This window comes from Ictalurus punctatus, chromosome 10, assembly GCF_001660625.3.
Source record: "Ictalurus punctatus breed USDA103 chromosome 10, Coco_2.0, whole genome shotgun sequence".
NCBI classification, from domain to species: Eukaryota; Metazoa; Chordata; class Actinopteri; order Siluriformes; family Ictaluridae; genus Ictalurus; species Ictalurus punctatus.
Window position 1 is genome coordinate 14,932,124 of NC_030425.2, and position 13,260 is coordinate 14,945,383.

General features: G+C 38.4%; 1 protein-coding gene across 1 annotated transcript in view; it reads left to right on the plus strand.

Annotated features, from left to right (window-relative positions):
* fbn2b (fibrillin 2b) overlaps nt 1-13,260 on the plus strand; it is an 83,905-nt gene that overhangs the window by 5,534 nt on the left and 65,111 nt on the right. Inside the window, exons 3-6 of the mRNA XM_017478483.3 lie at nt 6,015-6,097; nt 7,309-7,413; nt 12,757-12,852; nt 12,986-13,081. Coding sequence (XP_017333972.1) covers nt 6,015-6,097; nt 7,309-7,413; nt 12,757-12,852; nt 12,986-13,081 — 380 coding nt within the window. The remainder of the gene's footprint in view (nt 1-6,014; nt 6,098-7,308; nt 7,414-12,756; nt 12,853-12,985; nt 13,082-13,260) is intronic.

Below are 13,260 nucleotides of genomic sequence, written 5' to 3' on the forward strand. Positions count from 1 at the left end.
ATGATGAAAACTCACCTCAGACGGTCTTGTAGACTGGATGTTAAAACTGTGTCCCGGTCATTATGCCTATTTCAGACTGTTTGAGCAGGCTGTTTAATGTGGAGTCTGCCTGAATTATTGGCTCTCTTAGCGGAGTGATTTGTAAGAATTTGTGGCATGGGTCCACCAACGGCAGGCTGCACTGGACTCAAAGACCTCTGAAGAAAAGCAGAACGTTGGCTAGGAGACCAGCAATGCCCACAAGGGAGATGTTGAACATTTGCTGGCTTTGAGAATGTTCCTCAAAGCAGAGAATCATATTCAGACACTCAGACCACAGCCAAGGGACTGTCAGTTTTCATCTGCTAGTCAGGACAGCTTTCAAACGCCTCATGCACAATGAATTCCGTGATGAACAACAAATGTTTTATGAATCATAGAGCGCATTTATATAAATGTGCATTGTGTAAATATTTTGGCTTGGGAAAGGGAAAAGGAAGCCTTTCTGCAACTTCTATGCAGATAATCTCTGTTATAATCTGGTAACACAGCCAATGTGGTTATGATCTAAAAATAAATAGATAGCACTGTGTAAAATAGATAGCATTGTGCACAATGCACATTTATATAAATGCACTCTATGATGTAAAAATGTATTTAGTTTATAGTATATAGTGTATATTTATACCTTACGCCACATACCAGAAAACAAAACCATACGGATTGCATTTTATTGCATGTGAATTTATATTGTTTTTCACTGATATTGTAAGGAATGCATAATCCATTTGTTTTTCATAAGTTAACTTCGGAATGGCAGTACCAACATTCCTCTTGGAACTTGTGTGAATAGTTTAATTCAACTCAATTCAATTTTATTAGTATAGCACTTTTAACAATAGATTAATAACAAAAAAACTTTACAGAAATCCAGATGTACACTGTAAGAAACTGACTATAAAATTTACAGGGTTAATAATGAAGTACTATAAAAATTTACAGTAAACAACTGTGAACATATCTCTAGTAAAGTAGTGTTGTACATAGTATAAAATAACACATAATCCAGTGCATTTGCTAATTTGATATGCTTTAAAAAATGGCTTACATTTGATGAGCTGATGATTAAGGGTCTTGCTCAAGGACCTAGCCGTAGCTGTTTGGCAGTGCTGGGAATTGAACACACAACATTCTGCTTCATAACTCAAAGCCTTAGCTACTGAGCCACCACAACTAGCACTGAATTTCTACCACTGAATTAATGAACACTAAAAGATGACATTGAATCAGTACAAACTATTTGTCTCAGTGGTTAAGGCTTTGAGTTACAGAAGGTCATGTGTTCAAATCCCAGCACTTATAAACTGCTATGGTTGAGTCATTGAGCAAGACCCTTAACTTTCAGCTGAGTTGTGTCCTGCAACAATTGTTAAATGCTTTTTTTTTTTTTTTTTAAACAACACCCCCCCCAAAAAAACAAAAAAACAAAACCAACATCAGCCAAATGTGCAAATGTGCAGGATTATGTGTGATTTTATAGTATGTAAGATATTACAGTACTTATTATTGTAAAAAAAAAAAAAATAAAATTATAGTATTTTGTCAACCCTGTTGCCAATAAATTACTGTAAAATGAACAGGCAATTTTTAGAGTGATTTTTTTGTTTGTTTGGTCATCTTAGTCTTTATGATTACAGCAGCAGTTCTTAGGTTAGTCTATAGTATGCAGTTGAGTCTATCCACTGAAAAAAGATGAGATGTGAGAACTTGCAGACTCCTCCGTGTCTGTTCAGACATTCAGGGCAAAGTCTTGTCTAGACATCTGGGTCATCACAGGTCATCCAGGCCAAAAGTTTGGAAAAGACCATGCACGACCTGCAAAGACAATTGACAGATTTACAGGGTCTGCTAACAGCAGTACGGAGGTTGAGCTTAGAGCAGATGCCAATGACTCACCCTTTGACCTGTTCATGGACGGTAGCTTCTGAGTCAACATTGTCCTGCATTTGCCATCACGTCTGCTTAGAATGTTTCTCCATGAGTCTGGCTAGTTCTTTATAGGTTTGAAAACTAAGCTGGAGGCCATTGAAGAATTTCCTGCTTTGTAGGTCCCAAGGTGATGTGTTCTTTTTATGATCTTTTGCCCTGCTCCAAGATCATTTTGCAAGGAACATGCTTGGTTCCTGCTTCATTTGTCTTGAGATATTTGGCTGGTAATAGATCAGTGCCCTGCAGGGGTCTGTCTCTTGAAAATGTCAAAATCCTAAAGCTGTTTTTAAAAGGAGTTTGCCAAAAATGCACCCTTTGCCATTGACTTCAATGAGAACATGTTGACAGACAGCAGGCTCCTTCCTTAGCATGGCAATGCTTAAAAATTATTCTCATGCTACTGCAGTCATTGTAGTGCAGTCATTGTACATTATGTGTTATGTATCTTGTTTCTTACCAGGGCTGACAAATACATGTATATGGTTAGTACATTTGCCCGCACCTCCGGGGTTGGGGGTTTGAATCCCGCCTCCGCCCTGTGTGCATGTTCTCCCCATGCTTCGGGGGTTTTCTCCAGTTTCCTTCCCCAGTCCAAAGACATGCACTGTAGGCTGATTGGCATTTCCAAATTGGTTCAAGTGTGTGATTGTGCTCTGAGATGGGTTGCCACTCTGTCCAGGGTGTCCCCGACCTTGTGGCCTGAGTTCCCTGGGAAGGGCTCCAGGCTCCCTGCGATCCTGTGAAGGATAAGCGGAATGGAAAATGGACAGATGGATTATACTACCATCAGACGAGCAAACATTCCCGTTCATACAGTTTGCTCACAGGGCAATCATAGGGTTGGCGGTTCGATTCCTGGCCCACATGCTGAAGTGTCCTTGGGCAAGACACTGAACCCCAAGTTGTTCACGATGGCAGGCTAGTGCCTTGCATGGGTGCTTGTGTGAATGGGTGAATGAGAAACAGTGTAAAGTGCTTTGTAGACCATTGTTTGCAGGTGCCTATTATTTAAGTTGTAACATTAGAGCTTTCCAGCGATTTAAATCTGAAAAAATTGTGCCTTCTGACAGACTTAGACATTTCTACATCAAACAGCATTCTAATACATTCATGTTGGAAGTAAAGCATGAGATCCCATTCATATGTGGAAATGTAAATATTATGTAAATTGGTACAGGACAATGAAGTATTTTAATTTCTGAATATTTATATGCAGGTTTTACATTTTGTATAGACATGAAAATCTAAACAGGAAATGTCTAAAGAAAAGATCTAAAGGCAAGGTTAAAAACAGCGCCAGGGCTGACATCATATTTTTTATGATGTCATTTGTATTAAACTTGTATGAAATCCAGTCATATTCTGAAATTGCAAAAAACCCCACCAAAAAAACAAACAAAAAAACCCAGCCACAAATATGCCTACAACAAACCAGCACTGACAAAATATTCTTTTAAAAGCCGTCTATGGACATCACTGATTTTCCTAAAGCTGGGGATTTTCACAAATGTACTAATTTTAAAGGCAGTAAATGTGATTATTGGCTGCTATAAAAAGTAAAAGAACGCCTTACATGCACATTATGATGTATGTCCTAATTTAGTAAAACTAAAAAGAAAAAACTGAGGAGTTCTTAGAATGGATAAAAAAGGACACCACCCTCACCCCCACCTCCCCACCACAGAAAAGGACCCCAGAGAAACAATCCCTTTACAACATTTATGGTGCTCCTTTTTTCCTAAGATTGCTAATTAGCTAATGTACTGAACTTACTTCCTTCTAAAATCATATCACATTAGGACCCCGTCATATTCGCCTGGTCAGGAAAATTGCAATGTCTAATGCAACCAGTGCTTAAGTGTGATGGGAGAAACAACAAACCCAGGAAGTGTATTGGCTTAAACTCAAAGAGCTGTCAACTATGTTCATGGCATTTAGTGGAGGCCGATGCAGAGAGACGTCTAGGGGGATCCATTTTGGCAGGTTCCTTTTATTCTCTGTATGTACGAGCGCATTTGTCATGTTGTAAAAGAGAGTGCGTTAGGCTGAGAAATGCGACCCCTCTGGGTTTTTTTTTTTTACCCCGATAGCTGGTGCTCCATCATTGTCTGGCCTGATATCCCCGGCTTTGTTTTCTGCCACCCCTCCCACGTACTTAACTTAAAGCTGTTTTTTTCCCCTCCTGCCGATTCTTAGCCCTTTCCCACCATTTCTTTTTCCTGTCTTGAGCCTCTAGTTTTTTAAAATATCTCCTTCACCCTTTCACCTCCTCACAATTGTTCTCTCGCTCACGTGCTTTATGGCTGTGTCTTTGCTGCTCAACAGCTCTCTCTGCTTTCTCTTCTTCTTCACCTTGTATCTCTCTCTTCCTTGTTGTCCTTGATTTTGTCGTGCTATTTCTCACTTGTGATTCATTATCATTGGAATCCATTAAACAATCTACAAATTTGCTTTCATGAGACATCTTGATTTCTGCAGAAGAATGATGTTTCTGTTTGTGTGTGTGTGTGTGTGTGTGTGTGTGTGTGTGTGTGGACAAATGGATGTTGCTTGTTTGGGGCCAGTAGGCTTAACCAGGTGCTGACAGAAATAAAGTGGCTTTAGCAGACAGAGCTTGGCTTTCCCAGTGGACCTCACACTATTTTTTTAAGCAGGGATAAAGTGTGTAAAATCACAGAAATTGTACCACATGTACAGGTGATTTTGTCCAACCGGTCATGCAGCAGCAGGAGTCTGTCGTAGCACAGAAACTGGATCAATTCACTTCAGATAGTTCTTGTTTCTTGGTACTAAATAGAACCCATTCAGAAAATGGTGCAAACATTGTTATCTCAGAAATGCTGGGTAATTGGGGAAACGTGAAACACAGCTACGACATTAATCTCATGTGGTCAGACGTCTTCATACTGAACTCTTTAAGTGGACTTCAGAGCTGGAACTCAGCCAAAAACAGCTCAGCATTACTGAGAGAGCTGCACCATTCTCTGTGAGCCCCTTGAAAAGTGTGTTTTAAGCTTTTTTTATACCATATTTACATTAAAAGCCACATCAGCGTTAAACTTTTGCATTAACTCATAACTGTGTATTTTTGGGAGATTTTCCTGTATGATTACAGAGCTGAATGGTGATAGTGCGGTTCCCTTGCGGTCAGGTCACTTGCTATAACACAGATCTGGTATAAATGTGCGAGCCGGGTGAAGCTACCTGTCTTTCAAAGATAAAAAGGGTTTCAATTTTGGCATGCACATCAGAATCTTTACTGATAATAAATGTTCTATGGTGGAGAAGTGTGAACTTTTGTGGAACCAAGTGCAACAGCACCCCCACTGGTCTTAAGAGAAATATACAGAACAGTATGCAGAAGTGAGAAGTGAGGTGTGGGCTGGGTTTTTTTTTACTAGCCCAGACTGTAGAATCATGTAGGGACATTTATTTATTTATTTATTTATTTATTTTTACAGGCAAACAAATGTGAAGCATAAACTCCATAGAAATCCCTTGAAACCACAAAATCAGACTTTCTATACGCTGAGAACATTATATAATTAATATCATATGGTGGAACCTGTAGTTTCATAGAAAAGTGTAAAACGGATACTGTACAGATGCAAATTATTCCACTCGTCACCTCTTTCCATTTATATTGCTTTTATGTATTTTATCTGTTAGTCCTGTTGTGTATATGTTAGTGATTTTGTCTATGTTAGTTTTGTCAACATGTAGTGTTTTATATTTTGTTGTTATAGTATTGATTTGTTTCATGTTCCTTAGTTTTATTCTACTGAATTTGTTTAACTTAATTGCTTTCTAGTTTTCTGGATGGCTAGTCTAGCTAGTGATCGCAGAGATACTTTTGGAACCCACACGGTAAAAACGTGGGCTGTCACCAATTCTGTAGTAATGTCTGATTGGTGGCTCTCATTATAATAATACAGGATTATAATACAATTTTCCACAGCATTCATGAATGATGTTTTTATTACTATTTGTACACTTTAGCACTTTTGGTGTGTTTTGTTTATTAGATGTATTTGGTTTTGTTTCAGGCCCAATGTATGTGGTTCTCGATTCCAGCCTTACTGCTGCCCGGGATGGAAAACGCTGCCTGGGGGAAACCAGTGTATAGTTCGTGAGTAGTACCTCTGTGACTCATGACTGAGAGCTAAAGTGGTCCAGGAAGTTTTTGTTTTGAGAAGTGATGGGTCATGTGTTAAGGGTTCCCAAAGGGAAATGGAAAAAGGGAACGCCTCCCAGAGATACTAAAGCACAACTATGCATGTAGCAGCTCTCCTAGCCATACTCTAAAACATAAATTTAAAGCTATAGCCATAAACTCTCAGATTTTTACTTATTTATTTACATTAAGCATAGTATTTAGTAGTAACTACAATGAAATTAATAGGTGAAGTGTGTAGTGAGAGAGTGAGGTTTGTAAGTCTGGACCCTCTGATGGGTCCTGGTGTTTAAGGGATTCAAACAAATACAGAAATAACTAATATTTTGGCATCTTTAGCTGTTAATTTAAAGTAAAAATAAAAAGGCTTTTAAAAATAATTTTCATTTATTTGTTCTTACACAAATGCTTGATACCATCATCCAATACAACAGTCATTAAAATAAGCACAAGGTTTCGTGAATTGCATACACAGAGGAATGTGTGATCCCGGAGCCATGAATCAAGCATGCAGAGCAACTATGAGAGCACTTCAGTTCTGCGGGCACTGAGACATGCATGCTGAATAGCGCTAGCACTTATTGCTAAAAACCATGCTCTGTGAGCTCAGGTCGATCAACCTGGCTCAGTCTATTAAAGATTATTTTCAAAAACCATTACATCTTAAATATAGTACAGACAGTTTATTTCTGTCAACACATGGCAACAACCAATATAAACAGAGCAACATAAAATATTCAGTGATGTCCCTGATTGAGTAATACCAAGTAGGTTACTCATTTCGGTATCAGTAACAGTTTTGGTATTGCTGAGTACGAAAAAACTCTTACTCAGTCCAAAGACAATGGTATCAATGTCATCAATGGTAAAAAAAAAATGGTATCAATATAAAATAATCCATGAATCCAGAGGAGGATGTGTTCTCTTAGCCAAGGCCTGGTTCCTCTGAAGGTTTCTTCCTGTTTAACTTTATGATTGTTTTTCTTCACCACTTTCACCATTCCTGAGTAAGCCAACGATGTCACCTGATCTGACACAATTTGTAGTGTAAAAGGCTATAAATATATCATTATTATGTATAATTCCATAACGGCTTCATAAGCCATGGCGTTCGCCTATTATTAACTCCTTTTCGTTTTCTCCACCTTCACCTTTTCTCCTCTCAGCAATTTGCAGGAACTCTTGTGGCGATGGCTTCTGCTCGAGGCCGAACCTGTGCACCTGCTCCAGTGGTCACCTCGCTCCCAGCTGTGGAGCTGCAGCTGCTGCAGGTAAGAAAAGCCATGCTGAAATCTATTTTTAAAAAATGTTATTAGAAAGCAGCGAAATGTTACAGAAACATCTCCGTCTTTTGAACCTGCACAATACACCTATATGGATTGGAAATACCCTTTGTGCCTTGTCTTGCTGCCCATGGTATGCCAGCGCTGCATAGCCTGTGTTTGCATACTGATAATTATAGTGAAATGACACTCCTTCACCTGTCACATGTTTAATCCAAAGCAATTGTCCAATGATATTTCCTGTTTTCTGTTTTAAAAGAAAAATGGAGCAAAACTGCAACAGTGGCAATTTTCACTCAGACTGCACTTGAATGAATAAACAGGTTTACTAATGGAATTTTATCGTTGGAGTATTTCCACAATCGATTGCTTGGCTCGACAGGTTTCTCTAGCAATCTCTGGAAATATTTATGTTTCTTGATGCTGTTGTGACCTTTGTAGAAGATCAGACGTAAGAATGATAATACCATGATACCTGCTTTTACACTAATTTGGGGATTTAGATTTGAGCGGTATGTAAGAAAGATGAAAAATGTATTAAAAGAAAAAGTAACAGCGACAATAATAATAACAATAATCTGATAGCTACAAAGCAAACAGATATGATGGCCAATAATTCAGTTGATTCAAATAGATTTTCTAAGCACCCATTCCTGAATACAGTTCATCCTTCTGACGTTGCCAGGGGTTTTCGATAGAGTCTAAAAACAAAAACAGGGGAAAAACAGGGGAAATATGGACTAAAGAAACAGATTGTGTAACACAACAGCAACAGACAATTAAAAAATAAATAAACAAAAGCAAAGAGTAATATTAAAATAAACATCTAACAGGAGTCTAGTATATTGCCAATACATTACTGCATGAATTGTCCTAGTTTTCACATTAATCCCTGCAAATGGGTTATCATTGAACAGCATGGCTTCCAACCTCATTGTTCAATATTGTCTAAAATAGAATGATACAATATTAGCTCAATCTTTTTTCTGTTGTTTTTTGTGTTGTTGCTGCTTTGGGTTTGAAAATATAAAAGAACAATTACTAAAGGTTTGACTCTTTATTCAGAATAGAAATGGCAGGTTTTCCCCAGACCAAACTGCATTTCCTTTATTTGAGACATAAAATGTTACTCTGGTTTAAATGATTTCTTAAGCTGAAACCATGCTAAGTCAACTCAGCACTGCTGCTAGCTAATAGTTAATAGTTAATAATTCCTTATTAACAAGCACAGACATGCAAACATCATGCCAATTATTATTTTCAGAATGATGTATCATTTGGCAATGTATTAGATAACCACTAGTTGTACCTTTTGACCATTATTTTTCCATTACTCTACAGTAACAGTGTCCAGAACAGATAAACTGACACTTAATTTAAGGCTATGGTCTCACAGGTCATAAAACTGTACAGTCAATTGACTCCTCATGGTGAAATCAGCCATGTCATTTCTCTGGAATCTTGAAATGCTGAGATATTATGAAACTGCACACGAATTAGCCCCCACCATAACCTCCAAACACACGCACACTCACACTGATTTTCTTTGGCAACGCTACTGAGATTTGATAGATCAGTAATAACATTGTTCATAAAGCCTGAATGGCCGAGCCGTTGCAAGAGCGGCAATGTTTATGACTCAACGATGAATCTGTAATTACTCCATAAATAACAAACCACAGTAACGGCTGTTGGCCACTGTAAGTTGGGCTCAAGGAATCACAGCTGCACTCATGATAAAAAAAACAAACTATCCTCCTCTACCTTCGTCTTTGCTATGATTATGCACTAAATGCCCCGGCCGTGCATTCTCAGGCTCATAATCAGTTGTCAACCCAGCCAGTGGTGTGTGAGATGTGTGTGAGACACTTGGAGCTCTTCAGACATGGCTGTAAAACATATGAAGAGAGAGAGGCTGCTCAGGTTTCATGGGGAGGAAAGACAAAGCTGGAGACGGGGGGTGAACCAAAATTTCAGCCCCAAAAACGTCCAAAAATAACACTGATGGATTTGTATGTTTTGAAAAGCTAGACAATAATTGAGTGTTTTTCCATTAATGCTTTTAATCAAAAATTTTGTTTCAAAAGCATTAAAAGGAAACAAAATGATTACTGTTAATTACAATGAATTATCTGCTAATTAATACAACTACTACTACTAATAATTGAATAATTATATTTTATTAAGAAATTTTTTAAACATGTCTATACATTTTACATTTACATTTATTCATTTAGCAGATGCTTTTATAGAAAGCGACTCACAAATGTGGAAATACAAGTAAGGCGATATATCAAGCGGCGATATCAGCATCCTGTCAACAAGTCTAAGTACTGAGGTCATCTTTATCCCTATTTGCTCAATGGGGCACAAGAAAAAAAACATACACACAGACACACACACACACGTACACACACCCTCCAGCTTAAGTTACAAAAGTGAGCAGTGAAGTGTGCAAGGAGAATGTGACTGATCTCCTTCCAGTTCCACTCTCCATGTGAATTTAGATAAAGCTAAGATTTTCTTCCCAGACACTTTCTCCCATTGCTTTTCTCTTAGATGTCTACATCCTTGCATCTAAATTCATGGTATTCAAATAAAAATATTTTTTTTATGTGCTTTTCAGGTTTACATGACAAATCTTGTTCTATAGCATGTCTGCTTGGACAGAAGAAAGGGACCGTTCTGTTTTTACACACACACACACACACACACACACACACACATAGTCAGAGACTGAAGATGATTTCTCCTCACAGGAATTCCATATGCCTCTCACAACGATCTATTGTGTAAACACACATGGCCAAGAACCCGAATTGCTTTTCAGACAACTGCTGGGAGCCAATGCACTTTGAAGTATTACTATGGGAAGTGCTGACATTCCCCACCCTCAAAGATGGTCGAGTCCATTCCATAATTATTGGCACCCGTTAAGAGAATGGGTAAATGAGTTTATAAAATAAACATAACACACAATGAGTCAAATTTTCCACTCAAACTACTGGAGAAGCTTTAAACTATTTCTGTAACAAAAACCATTCTTGTAAGAAGAATGCCTAATAGTATTCTCTCTCGAAAAACATATTTGACAATATTTTGAATAAAAGCGGACAAGGTACAGGAAATCCTACCTGCCTTCCTATGCATTTGATAGGACGTAAAAAAAAAAAACATGTATGAACTTCATGTAAGTTGAGCACAAGAAGCAATTTGAGATCTGGCCTAGCTGGAAACTGTAGAAGAAAATTATTTATGCACAGATGTGTAAGCTCGACTCTCAATTCTCTGTCCATTCAAATAGATAGGAGTCTGGTCTGGTTGGACTGAAAATGGCCACTGAGTCGACAAGCTTGCCTTTAAGGATTTTACAATATCCTTGTTGATCTCAGGAGATTAGACTGCTAATTAATGCTGCTGTAGATTTCCCCTGCAGCTATACAGGCTCACTGCTACAGCAGCTTCTGTGTGGGCCATTTAATAGAACAATGGCTATGTTTGCATACAAAGATTTCCACCACTCCAAATGACTTCAATGTGATTGCAAATTCCGAATGAACTGTTTATACGTATCCTAAACTGGACTTTTCACGAACAGTCTCTGTTTATTTGCACATTATATAGAATCCATTCCATAGTTACATACATGCATAGATCGAGGTTAGGATCAACATTCCTATAACAACATGGTGTCAACTCGTTTAGTTTTTTAATTGCATTGATTGTGTTTGAATGAGTTTTATATGATTACTGTATCAGTAAAACATAATTCAAGTGTGATTATTACTGGGTCATGAAACCTCCCTCTTTCAGCTCAAGTCTTACCTCAAAATGTTTTTCAAAAATGCAGCTTAAATGGGCATGGATGGCTGTGTGAAGGAGGGAGGGGGAGTGGGCGTGGCAGTAGAGGAAGTGGGGGGTGAGCCTTCATAACACTCACAATAAAGATGGATAGTGACAAAAAGATTTCAGTGGCAGCAGTACGCAGGGCTTGGATGAGGTAGAGGACTTCTCTCCTCCTGAATCCCCATGGCTAAATGGAGACACAATAGATAAGAATGCAGGTCCTCTGCCCTATCTGTTTGAATCATTAGACCCTGGCGTGACTATGGAGGAAAACATAAAACAAAACTGGAGGCAGCACGGATAGGAGAAGTGTCGGAATGGTAGCTAGTTAATAGGCTCGAGCTTTTCACGAATAAAAAGGCGAAGGCTCTTCCCTTCAGCATGGACTCTCATTGCATAGTTTTGCACGCGACGGCCTGCGGATCTTTAAGCGGTTTAATTAGCTCAAAAGGCAAGTAAAACTGTCATGGTTAAAAATTAGACACATGCCTCATTTGAAGGGATGGAAAAGTCCTCGGGACTGAGTACTGCATCATTGTGTAGATGCAAACTGCTTTCATGAGCGAATCCGGAGTCCACCTTTCTCCAGTTCTCATAGCTCTCCTGAATAAACACATTTGAACTCTTACACCACTGAAACAAACACCTCTGACCCATTTTAATGCCTCTCTCATCTACTACGTCTGTCGTAGGAAATCACAACGTGCCGTCATGAATAATTAAGAGACCGCATTTTCTCATAGGATAAGAAAACGCAGGCTCATTAATAATTATGAGATACCTACGCATCATTGATGTACTATAATTCACTGCCATGTCATGCCTGTGATGTGTGACACGACGAGATTTTAAACCCGGAAGACGAAAATAACAGAAAAAAGCTCAAAATTAACCAGTTTTCTCCTACAATTCAAATTAACGGATGCTAAGATTGTCTTTTATGATGTGGGACACATTTAGTGTTTCAGGATGCTTTAAATAAACAGGAAGAATAAGAGCATTTCATATTGGCTCAATATCCAGGAGCAAGGATGCTCTGGTTGTTGGAAATTACCTAAAGCGCACACAGTATGCAGTATCATAATGCCTTTACTTATTTTCTAATGTTACCTACACTATAGAGTATTTTTTGTGAATAACCATGTAAACCTTACCATGGTCAGTTCTCATTCTGCGCCTCAAAACATTACTGTGGTTCAGCCTCTCAAATATTTGAAACTTATTGAGTGGTTTTCTTATAGGACCATTTTATTGCAGCGTGACCCAAATGCACATGCACAGAGTGTACACACAGGCATGGCTATTATTCTTCTATTGGACTGGTTTAATCTCAGTCAGTTTTACTCTATTCAGATATGATATTTTTTTATTCTGATTGAGCTATCAGTTGGGATTGCATGTAAACATAGCTTGTTTGAAAATTCTGAAAAATTGGTTTCACTCCTCGCTAATTTCTACACATTAATCTCTCCTTCTTCCTTGCAGTTCAGTCCTGTAGTGTCCGATGTATGAACGGAGGCGCCTGTAATGAAGATTCCTGCGCATGTCTGAAGGGATATACAGGGACTCACTGTGGACAGCGTGAGTAACGTTTCTATCTCAAATTAATACTCAGACCTTTACACACAGACATTCATTATTCATGGGCTATACATCATTCAGGGTTCATGTACCTTGAATATTAACTATGAACTAATTGACTTATCATTTACAGCTGTTTGTGAGAATGGGTGTCAGAATGGTGGGCGTTGCATTGGACCAAACAGATGTGCGTGTGTTTATGGATTTACTGGTCCACAATGTGAAAGAGGTAAGCCAATGTTAGAGATAATATTAAAAATGACCCTTTTTGCTTTTCTCCCAGATTTAGTTGTAGCCAGTTCCCACCTGGGTGTAGGTCTCCCCCTCCCCAAACACTCACAATAATACTAGCTTAAATAACAGCCTTAAAACAACTTGTCAATACCATTTCCTTTCTTTTTTTAAGCC